At 48.4% G+C, this 11,124-nt stretch overlaps 1 protein-coding gene across 2 annotated transcripts; it reads right to left on the bottom strand.

The window, feature by feature from the left end:
* Positions 1-1,565: 1,565 nt before the first annotated feature.
* SVBP (small vasohibin binding protein) lies at positions 1,566-8,022 on the bottom strand. 2 transcript variants are annotated; one of them, XM_084787425.1, is made up of 3 exons: positions 7,858-8,022; positions 7,333-7,482; positions 1,566-1,994 (listed from the first exon to the last, which is right to left on the bottom strand). In XM_084787425.1, exons 2-3 carry the CDS (start codon positions 7,444-7,446, stop codon positions 1,908-1,910), a joined length of 201 nt encoding a protein of 66 aa, XP_084643551.1. In that variant the 5' UTR covers positions 7,447-7,482; positions 7,858-8,022; the 3' UTR covers positions 1,566-1,907. The 2 variants fall into 2 exon arrangements, with proteins under 2 accessions (XP_084643551.1, XP_084643550.1); XM_084787424.1 differs by lacking the exon at positions 7,858-8,022 and adding an exon at positions 7,580-7,822.
* Positions 8,023-11,124: the final 3,102 nt, after the last annotated feature.

Here is an 11,124-nt window from a genome sequence, read left to right as displayed (position 1 = left end):
TTTTTTTCAAGACAGGGTTTCTCTGTGTGACTTTGGCTGTCCTGGACCCACTTTGTAGACCAGGCTGGCTTCAAACTTACAGAGATCTGCCTGCTTCTGCCTCCCGAGTGCTGGGATTACTGGATGGTTCTTGAAGATGACTGTCCCAGTATTCTGGCTTCCCAGCCCTTCAGCAATTGACTCCAAAGATCTCTGGTCGTCCATCCTGCCTCGGCCTTCCATAGTAATTCCCCGGGCTGTTATTACCTGTAAGAGCGGCCTCTCTCAGCTCTGTCCCCAGCCTTCTACTCTCTAATTGCTCCCACTATACTTCTGGAAGCTCAATTTCAACCACAGAAACGCTAACCCAGTTGCCTTAGATGCCTTTCAAAGTCGCTAACCCTCTGCCAGTTCTCACTGACTCTGAGTCAGGATCAGTCTGAGGCCCAGGTTGACCTCAGCCTCCCAAGTGCTGGGATTACCTTTTCACACAGCTTGAAGCCAGGCCAGTCACTATAATCTGTGCGCTGGGACCTGGAACCTCCCGCCCTTCTTTGCCTCCACTTTAGCTGCTGAGCAAAGCCCTGGCCCATTTAACTGCAACTCTCCACCTCCTGGGCCTCGGCCAGAAGCCACCCAGGGCTGGCGAACATGTGGTCAAGTGCTGCTTGCAGTCGGGTGTCTGTCCCCAGTGAAGCCTCACTGCCGCCCAGCTGTTGCCCGGCATGCCCCTGGCAACGTCAGTTTCCATCCTCTGGGGAACTAGACTACTATTTCAAACCCATTCCCCTCAAGCCTCCATCGCCTGCGCTTTTCACTTATCGCCCTTTCTTGCTCCCCAAAGAACTCCCACACTTAGCAAACCCACCAACTCGAGACAAATAACGAGCTGTCCTTATCCCCAAGGCAAAGCCACCGTCACTATCTCCATGGACACTGGCTCTCATTCGTCCTTCTCTCGTGTGTGTGTGTGTGTGTGTGTGTGTGTGTGTGTGTGTATTCGAGACAGGGTCTTAGTATGGAGCTTTGGCTAGCCTGGAACTTGCTATGTAGAGCAGGTTGATGTCAAACTCAGAGGTATCTGCTTGCCTCTGTCTCCTGAGTGCTGGGATTAAAGGTATGTGTCACCATGCCCTGCTTTTTGTTTTTGTTTGTTTTTTGAGACAGGGTTTCTCTGTATAGCCTTGGCTGACCTAGACCAGGCTGAGCTCAAACTCACATTGACCCACCTGCCTCTGCCTCCTGAGTGCTGGGATGCTGGGATGCTGGGATTAAAGGTGTGTACCACCACACCTGGCTTTTTTTTTTTAAGACCTATTTTATTATTAATTATGTGTATATTTACACGTATTTATGCCAATGTCTGTCTTTGTGTGGGTGTGTGTATGAGTGCAGTGCCTACAGAGGCCAGAAAATGGTGAGCCTGGAGCTGGAGTTTCAGGTGGTTGTGAACTGGGTACTGGGAACTGAGCCTGGGTCCTGTGCAAGAGCAGCCAGTGCTCCTAACAGCTGGGTCATTCCTCTAGTCCTCACCTCCTCCATCTTTGTTCCATTTCCTGTGAGCAGGCACTCCACTAAAGAACAAATGAACGTTTTGTATTTTATTATTTTTAGGGAAGAGACACAGTTTCACAAGAAACAATGATTGTTCTCAAACAATAGAAAAAAGGTCTTTTAAAAATCTGCTGTCCTAGATGAAAAGTCTACCCAGCAAGCACTGGGCCAGTTCTGAGAGGAGAAACCAGTGTGGAAGTTACCTACAGGAAGTTCGCTACAGAGTCCTCCACAAGTCCTGTCTACTTCTGTAAGGCTCCAGTGGGTCAGCTCAGCGTAACAGTGGGAACAGGCTCACAGACAAAGGCCCCAGGTCCACTGACTGGGATGCAGGCTGGCTCACTCCACAGGTCCACTGATGGTCTGCAGGCTGGTCACTCCACAGGCGGCTGCATCTGCTTACAGAACTCATCGAATTGCTGCTGCTCCAGCTCTGTCATGACTCTGTTGAGAGCATAGATCTGAAAGGAGAAACAGATACATTAGCAATGGAGGCATCTGCTGGGAAATGGAATGGCACCAGGAGGGGCCTGGGAGCCAGTGCCTAGGGCAGGGTGGCAACTTCCGTCTGGGGAATGAAGAGAGCGCAGTAAGGCAAGGGGCCCGGTCTCTAGAGGATGGTACCTGACGGATGTGAGGGGTCAGACAGCACAGGATCAGTTCTGGGAACTTTAAGTGTGCTAATGTGGAGTATGCACGGGGAGGGGGGGTTGGGGGGAGCTGGGGAGCTGGAGAAAGACAACAGTGCCAGGCCAGGGAGTCACTAGAGAGCAACAGACATTGGTATGCAGGGACAACTTGACTCTATCTGTGCTTTGGAAAACATGACTGGCGGCCTTTTCAGGTGGTGGTACAAACAGGGATTATCAGCTACTGAGGAGGCATTTGTAGAAGCCCAGGGAGGAAGCCGTGTGCTACAGAGAAAATATTGAAAACATTCTAAGCTGGTGGAAGTTGTCCTCTGATCCCTACACATGCGTCATAACACACACATAAATGTAGTAAGAAAAAAAAACATGCAGGTGAGAGAGCCAGTCACAGAATATAGTGTCTGCCACCAATTTAAGAACTAGAACGTGGGGCCAGAGAGATGGCTCAGCGGTTAAGAGCACTTGTGGCTCTTGCAGAGGATCCAGATTTGTTCCCAGCACACACATGGCCACTCACAACTGTCTTTAACTTCAGTTCCAGGGGATTCTATGCCCTCTTCTGACCTCTGTGGGCACCATGCACTTACACTGCGCACAGGCATGCATGCAGGCAAAACTCCTAAGAATAAAGATATGAGAGGCACTTGGGACAGAGGCAGGTGGACCTCTATGAATTTGAGGCCAGTTACAGAACAGCCAGGACTACATAATAGAGACCTTGTTTCAGCAAAACACAACAAAAATCTGAGAGGCAAAAGACAGAACTTGGGGCCAGAGAGATGGCTCAGGGTTAAGAGTGCTGCTATTCTTACAGTGGGACTGTGAAGGAGAGATAAACCTGATTTTTAGGATTCCAAGTGGGGGATCGGAACGGTCTCGTGAGAGAACAGGTGAGGTTAATTCACTAAAAGAGCAACCACCTCGTGCAGGAGCTTGATTGTTGCCAGCTGAAAAGATCCCGTGAACAGACTCTGGGAGGAGATATATAAATGAGCCAGAACTGGAGGCGGGGGCGTTTTGGAGACTTGGGATAGATTTGGCTGTTCATGGCTGCACTTCAAGACGCTCCTAGAGAGAACCACTGGAGGGAAGGCTTCAGGGCTCCGACTCCTGCTGAAGTTCTGGGTTCTGGTTACCCCAGGTTCCAGCAGAAGAAATCCTGAGGCTCACACCCAGAGAATTGTTCCTCGGAACAGATATCCTTAAGGTTTTGTTATTGTGTCCATTAATCCTCATTTCTTACTGTTTTGGCTAGTCGGGTTATAAGTGACATATGCTCGGTCACTAAGTTGTTAATAAAATATATTGGTTAAGAAAATTGAGCCTACAGGACTGGGGCTCAGTTCCCAGCACCCATCCTCTGAGGGTACACATACACAAACACAAATAATCATTTAAAAAAAAAAAGGGCCGGGCGTGGTGGCACACACCTTTAATCCCAGCACTCAGGAGGCGGAGGCAGGTGGATTGCTGTGAGTTCGAGGCCAGCCTGGTCTACAAAGTGAGTCTAGAACAGCCAAGGCTACACAGAGAAACCTTGTCTCGAAAAAACAAAACCAAAAACCAAAAAACAAAAGGCTGGGGGTGGCAGCTCACACCTTTAATCACAGGACTCAGGAGACAGAGGCAGGCAGATCTCTGTGAGTTTGAGGCCAGCTTGTCCGACATGAGGAGTTCCAGTCTAGTCAGGGCTATAGAGAAATCACATCTCAAAACAAACCAAAAAGAACCTGCAGCCAGACCCAGTGGCAAACTGAAGTGATTTGCTTTGCTGTGAAATACTATTCAGGACTACATACTTCAGACGCAGTGAGTTCATACAGAACAGTGGCAGAACGATTAGCACAACAATTAAAGTAGCTTATGGTGAACAGGCACATGACCAGAAGTGGGTATTGGAGCCTTCAAGGTCTATTCTCCCCAAGCCTGCCCCTTTGCCTGTCGGTCTGTCTTCCTTCCTTCCTTCACTCCCAACCCCCTTGTTTAAGACAAGGCCTCGCTAAGTTACTCAGGCTGATCTTGAACTCATGTATACTCACTGATCTACTTCAGTCTCCTTAGGACTTCAGGTGTGTGCCACTGGGCTTGGCTCCAAGTTGAATTTCTTAGGCTGAGTGGCAGATATGAGGATGTTTATTATTCTTTAAACTATACATGATTACACATATTTTATAATATATTTAAAAAGAAGAAACGTCTCTTCTGTGTATGTTTGATACCTGCCAGCCTTTTATGATCTGTATATTCCTTTCTGATCTAGGACTGGCAGGATACTAAGTAACATTCTGGAGACTTCCCAGTCAGAGGCAGACTGTAGGAGAAAGCAGAAAATAAACAGGGCAAGAAAAAAATGTAAATGTCTAGGGTGCCTGAGCCAAGCAGTGAGACTTCTGGTCTGCAAGTCTTCGGGTCCCAGCGGTGCTAGGATAAGCAGACAAGCTGCTTCAACTGTGAAATGAGCCTCTATGGCCACGTGTCCCTCTCAAGTCTCCTTCATGGCTAACTTTCTGGAATATGGCATCTTTATCCCTTCCTCCCTGTGAAGGTGCTGGCACATTCCTATGGAAGATTCCATTTCATTCCAGGAACACAGACAAAATAGCAAGACAGCTGTGGGGAAGCAAATGGCAGGCTGGGGCTGGGGGTATGGCTCGGTGGTAAAGCCCAGGCACACACATGCTCTGGGTTCAAGCCCAATACCACAAAAACAAAACCAAGAAGCCACGAACTAGAAAACACTGTTCTGACCGCAGGCCTGCCCTCATTCATGGCTGGACTCTGGTCACATCACTTCTTATTCCAGAAGGTTTCACAAACGGTAAGTGGGAAATGGTGACACCTACCTCAGTGTTTGCTCACACGTGTGCAGGCCCAGCTGAGGCTGGCATGGTAGGAGCTAACAGGTGCCGGCTGCTACCAGCATGCACACCCAGTCTGACACCTCAGCAAGAAAATATGGACACAACCAGCTGGTCTCTCTTAAGTCCACATGATAAAAGCACAGCAGCTGCTTGGAAGCATGGGTGACTCCAGACCGCGGCCACTGCTGGTTAGCAGACACCTGTGGTGTGCTAGGCACTTGTGCAATTCATATTCCTTGTAACGCTGTGAGGCAGAGCCCACCACCCGCATTTTACCAAAGAGGCATCTCGGAAGTGACGTTCCCAAGTGCACAACACATGGAAAGAAGAGTGCCTGCCAGTACGACAGGAACAATGCCGTCCACATCTATCAGTGTGCACAGAGCAACTGAGGGGCGGGGGCTCGCTCTTATAGCATTCCTCCAGCTGCCGGCTCAAGTACAAAGCAATTAAGGTCTCTGGCTTGGGTCTGGGTAAAGAAAGGGCACATGTATTCATAGGATGGAGGAACACAGCTTTCAGATGACCTCTGAAATTACTATGGTTACGGGAATGCATCTTCTGTGAAGGCAGAACTGTTCTCTGCCTTGTCCAGTCACTGGTCCACAAACTGGTGCTTGGTCACAGTGGCAGCTGGATATTTGTTTAATAAACGGACCTGATAAACAAACCTGGACACTATCAACTGTCAGGCCAAGAGGAACAAGGAAGTGTCTCACACTGTCAACTGGAGTGCACGCTGGAGGAATCCCTCCGAAAGCTCTTTGGCAATGTCTAGGAAAATGGAAATAGCACCTGGTAATTCCTCTGGCCAAATGCCTGACAGAAATTCTAGCACAGGTGACAAGGAAGTGCCTAAGAGACACCCCCCCCCCCAACACATACCACAGATGTGTGTAAAAAGCAAAACTGTAAGTAATTACATAAGAGGAATGATCCAGAACCCTAAACAAGGTGGTTCGGGGGCTGGAGGAAGGGCGCAGTGGTTAAGAGCCTTTGCTGCTCTCTCAAGGGACCCTGGTTCGATTCCCAGCACCAATGTCAGGTGGCTCATAGCCACCTGTAACTCCAGCTCCAGGGCATCTGATGCACTCTTATGGCCTCTATGGGCACCAGAGCTCATGTGCACATACCCACCGCACACACATGTAAGAACAAATCTTTTAAAAAAGGTCTCTAAGGCAGACAATATAACAGACAAAGGAAACAGAGTCTTAGAGTAACACGGCTATCTCTAAAGGGCCCTTTAAACAAGAAGTAAACGCACAGATAATGTATTCATCCATTTGAATGAAAACGCATCAGACAAAAGAGCTCACCCAGAGGGGGAGAAAAGGTGTAAGACAAGAAACAGTCAAAGGGGGCATCAGACATATACGTGACTTTAGGAAAATTCTAGGAAAATGCGACAACAGTGCTAAGCAATCTGAGAAGCCAAATATCTGTACTTTAAAATGTCAAAAAAAAAACAAAACCCAAAAAACAAAAAACAAAAAAAAAACAAAAACAAAAACAAAACAACTCAACGAAGAGGCAGAAACCACCAGCAGGCTTTTTACTGACACTAAATACTAAAATACTCACGTTTGGATGTGGTTCACCAGCCATGTCAACATTCTAAAGCTTTTTATTCTTAACATGATTAGAAGTGTGGAGAGAAGAAAGAAACCCATTGGTGGGCTCCAAGCTTGGGCCTTCACACCGTTACAGGCAGACGCTTAAAATAATTGCTGCTGATGCTGGTAGTGGTGGTGGTGTGTGTGTGTGTGTGTGTGTGTGTGTGTTGTGTGTGCATGCCACAGCAAGTGTGGAGGACAGAGGGCGGGTTTGTATGGTCCTTCCCTTCTTCCATCTGCATATGGATTCTGAGGCATAGGCTCTGGTCGTCACGGTTCTGCAGCAAAGCACTTTCCCCATCCCACCCACCAACTAGCTACTTTTTGCACCAAAACCACACATGTGTACTGGGTCACGGGGACACACTGGCTCTTCACGCACGTTCGTTCATTCATTTATTCATATTCTCCTCCCCTCTCTGATCTCTCCCGTATCCACAGCTGCCTTTCCTCTTTTCATGCGTCCCTCAGATCCTTAGCACAAACGCTCGCTCGGTGCCAGGAGTCATCTGGAGACCTGGAACAGGCTGGAATTCTGACACTAAGCTGGCGAGAGACTCTGGGCTTCCAGCCGGGACCCCTAGTAAAGTTTTCTCTGTTGTTTTTCCTTCCAGCACCTTCTCCAGCTGGCTCAGGCAGGCATACATACTGAGCCCCCTTCCTCATCCTCACCTCTGCTCTTTGTCTTTGTTTCAGCTCCTGCTGGGCAGATTTCTGCTTAGCCTTCTCCACTCTGAAGGAGGGTTCTTTAACTTTGGATTTGTCTTTCCGGGCAGGTGGATCCATGGTTTGGCTTCTGAATGTTTCTTGGTTAGCTCTGACCTGATGGTACAAAAAAAGAGAACCGCTTGCTAGTCTTCCTCCCAAACTCGCTAGCTTGGCAGATGAGGCAGAGTGCCCTGGGGTCCCCTGCCAGCACCTCGCTGTGCGCTCCTAGCCGAGTCTCCTCACTTCTGAGTCTCAGTTTCCTGCACAATGGGACAGCAGTCATTTCCTGGGCCTTTCCCTACCAACGCCGAGTGAGCAGCAGATGAGAAGGCCCGAGAAAGCAGCTCCAACCCGGGGGCTTACGGTACGGACCGGGTCTCAGAGGCCGAGGGGCAAGCCTCTCGGTCCGCGGCAGCGCCCTCTGCCAGCCCCGCCCTCCCGGCCCCTCCGCAGCAAGATGGCGGCTCGGGGGTCCGCGCCCTTTCCTACCCGGCCTCGGGCTCCTGGCCTCCGCCACGTCGCAGACCAGCCCCCACGCGGGGCTCACCCTGGCCTTCCCCTTCCGCGGGACCGGAGCGCCCAGCCCGCCGGCCTAGGACTGGGCGGGCCGCGCCGGGGAGGGCGGGGCCGCGGCCTGGGGTGTCCCTCCTGCAGAAGGCACTGCGCGCGCGCAGAAAGCACGCCTGGGCGTGGCAGGACCGGAAGGGCGGGGTTTGAGGCGGGCAGGGGGCGTGGTCTGAAGCCGGAGGGGCGGGGCCTGGTGCCGGGACGTTCTTACAAGTAACCAAAGCTTTTCCTGGCTTCTAGTTTCTGGGACAACTGCGAGGCTTTGAAAGGCAAAATCTGATTCCTGGGGTTGGAATTGCTTAGCACTAGAATTGTGAGCATCAGGTTCTAAACGCAAAAAGTCATTGCTGATTGCTTTCTTCCTGATTTACGGATCTATAAGGAAAATCAAATGTGGTATCCTGTTTTGCCACTTGCTTTGACAGCTTTGAAGTGTGTGTGTGTGTGTGTGTGTGTGTGTGTGTGTGTGTGTGTGTGTGTGTGTTAATGCAAGGCCCCTACCATGGCTTGCATGCCTTTAATCCTAGCACTAGGGAGGCAGAGGCACAAGATCTCTAAGAGTTGGAGACCAACCTGGTCTACATAATGAGTTCCAAGCAAGCCAAAGCTACACCTGATTCACAAAAACAAAACACACAAAACAAATCCAGGGCCCCAGGCATGTGCTAGGAAAGCCCTATATTTCTGAGCTCTACCCTCAGCTGACAGAAATCATGACAGAACTATATACAGCCAATATACAGAGAGAAGAAGAGAGAAGGGGGCGCGGCTGGAGAGATGACTCACAAGTTAAGAGCACTGACTGCTCCTCCAAAGGTCCTGAGTTCAATTCCCAGCAACCACACGGCGGCTCACAACCACCTATAATGCGACCTGATGCCCTCTTCTGGCCTGCAGGCGAAGTGAAGTTAGAGAAGAGGGCATCAGAGCACATTGTAGATGGTTGTGAGCCACCGTGTGGTTGCTGGGAATTAAACTCATGACCGCTGGAACAGCAGTCAGTGCTCTTAACCACTGAGCCATCTCTCCACCCCCTCCAGGCACGATTCTTAGAGCATTACATTATTAAGCCCACTATTCCTGATAATAAGGATGTGTTATGCAAACATGTATAACGATAAGATATAATGCATATTCTATACAGGAACAGGCATTGAAAAGTTAACTGACAGCTAGGCAGTGGTGGTGCACGCCTTTAATCCCAGCACTTGGGAGGCGGAGGCAGGTGGACTTCTGTGAGTTCGAGGCCAGCCTGGTCTACTTAGCAAATTATAGACCTGTCAGAGCTACGTATTGAGCATCCGGTGGGAATCCTACATGGATACTCAGGAGCTTTCAGTCCAAGTGTGAATTGTGATACTCTTTTGGGAGGCCAGTTCTGCACTAGATCTCAAAAACCTTAAAAATGGGCATAATCACATGAGTGCACGCACACACACACACACACATACACACACACACACACACACACACACACTCATGCTTCCATTTATACAAGGTATCAAAATTAGTTGAACTTTAAGAAACATAAAGTGGCTGCCAGGACCAGTGGGAAAGGGGAGTTATTGTTCAATGGATATCAGAGTTCATTTTGCAAGACAAAACTTTAGAGATATGATGCACAGCAATGTTAACGCTTTTGTAGATAGATTTTTTTAAATGACTAAGGTTGCTGTGTCTCTAATCTCATTTACTGGAAAAGCTGAGGCAGGAGAATCTCAAATTGAATGCCAGCCTGGGCTACATATAGAGTGCTTTCAAGATCAGCCTAGGACAACTCACGGCGGCGGCGCTGTCTCAGGAAAGTAAGGAGAGGGTTAGGGGTGTAGCTCAGTGGCAGGGCGCATGCCAAAGTGTGTGTAAAACTGTAAGTTCAAAACAAAGCAAGAGCAAAAACAAAAAAATGGACGAAAGGGTAGCTATGATAGATTTCAACACAAGCATTAAAATAGCACAGAAGACAGTTCCACGATGTAATAAAATGCCTTTTAGACAGACAGCTCCCCAGAGCATGACAACAACCAGGCAACCTAAGCACTTCAGTGGACCCAGGCTCAGTAAGAGACTCTCCCTCAAAATACAATTGAGGAAGACATTTGACATCAACCTCTGGCCTCTACACACACACACACACACACACACACACACACACACACACACACACACACCCCAGTGCTTTAGTATATTAAAATTCAAAAAGCCATGGGGTTGGAGATTTAGCTCAGTGGTGGAGCGCTTGCTTAGCAAGCTTTTGGTCCTCAGCTCTGGGAAAAAAAAAAAAAGACAAAATAAAATTCAAAAAGCCACAAAGAACATATATTGTCCAGCCTCAGTGTCTGTTTTATAGTTTCAAGACAGAAAACGGGAGAAAGCACACCCCAAATGACTAATACATCATGTTTTATTATCAGGGATTATATTTGTCTTGTTTAAATTTTTTGGTATTTTGTGAAATTTATACAGTGGATATTTATACTTCAACAACCAGGATCCAGGCACTGGGATGAGCGTTGGACTCACAGCACTCAGGAGGACCTCAAATGTGAGGCCAACTTGGACTACACAAGCAGACTCTGCCTCACGCCAAGGAGGAAAGACAATAAATGTTCCCTAAAAAGTCTAGCATTGGGGCTGGAGAGATGGCTCAGTGGTTAAGAGCACTGTCTGCTCACCCAAAGGACCTGGGTTCAATTCCCAGCACCCACATGGCATCTCACAGCTGTCTGTAACTCCAGTTCCAATGGATCTGACACCCTCACACCAATGCATATAAAATTAATTATTTTTTAAAAGTCTAGCATCTAGGGGCCTGGGGAGGTGTTCAGGAAACCATATTTAGTTAGCTGAAAGTTGGCTTCTGTTCACTTCCCAATTAAAGTGAACGTGGTGGGGGCTGGAGAGATGGCTCAGAGGTTAAGAGCACTGACTGCTCTTCCAGAAGGCCCAGCAACCACATGGTGGCTCACAGCCATCTATAATGTGATCTAATGCCCTCTTCTACCATGTACTGTATACATAATAAATAAATCTTTTTTTAAAAAGTGAAACATGGTGGGGCCTGGTTTTGTAAATGGCTGTAATCCCATCACTCAAGAGGAGGATTATAAATTTTGTTTTGTTTTTTAAAAGATTTATTTATTTATTTATTACATATACAGTATTCTGCCTACATGTACACCTGAAGGTCAG

The sequence above is a fragment of the Acomys minous genome (genome assembly GCF_964271855.1).
Source record: "Acomys minous genome assembly, chromosome: 6".
NCBI classification, from domain to species: Eukaryota; Metazoa; Chordata; class Mammalia; order Rodentia; family Muridae; genus Acomys; species Acomys minous.
This window is presented reverse-complemented; position numbering and strand designations above follow the sequence as displayed.

What these genes read in the sequence shown, in the direction of transcription:
- SVBP (XM_084787424.1), bottom strand. Translation starts at nt 7,651, where the DNA reads ATGACTGCTGTCCCATTGTGCAGGAAACTGAGACTCAGAAGTGAGGAG. An exon ending in GGCTAGGAGCGCACAGCGAG is followed by an intron (nt 7,483 to 7,579) that starts GTGCTGGCAGGG and finishes TTGTACCATCAG; the next exon opens with GTCAGAGCTAACCAAGAAAC. An exon ending in AACAAAGACAAAGAGCAGAG is followed by an intron (nt 1,995 to 7,332) that starts GTGAGGATGAGG and finishes TTCTCCTTTCAG; the next exon opens with ATCTATGCTCTCAACAGAGT.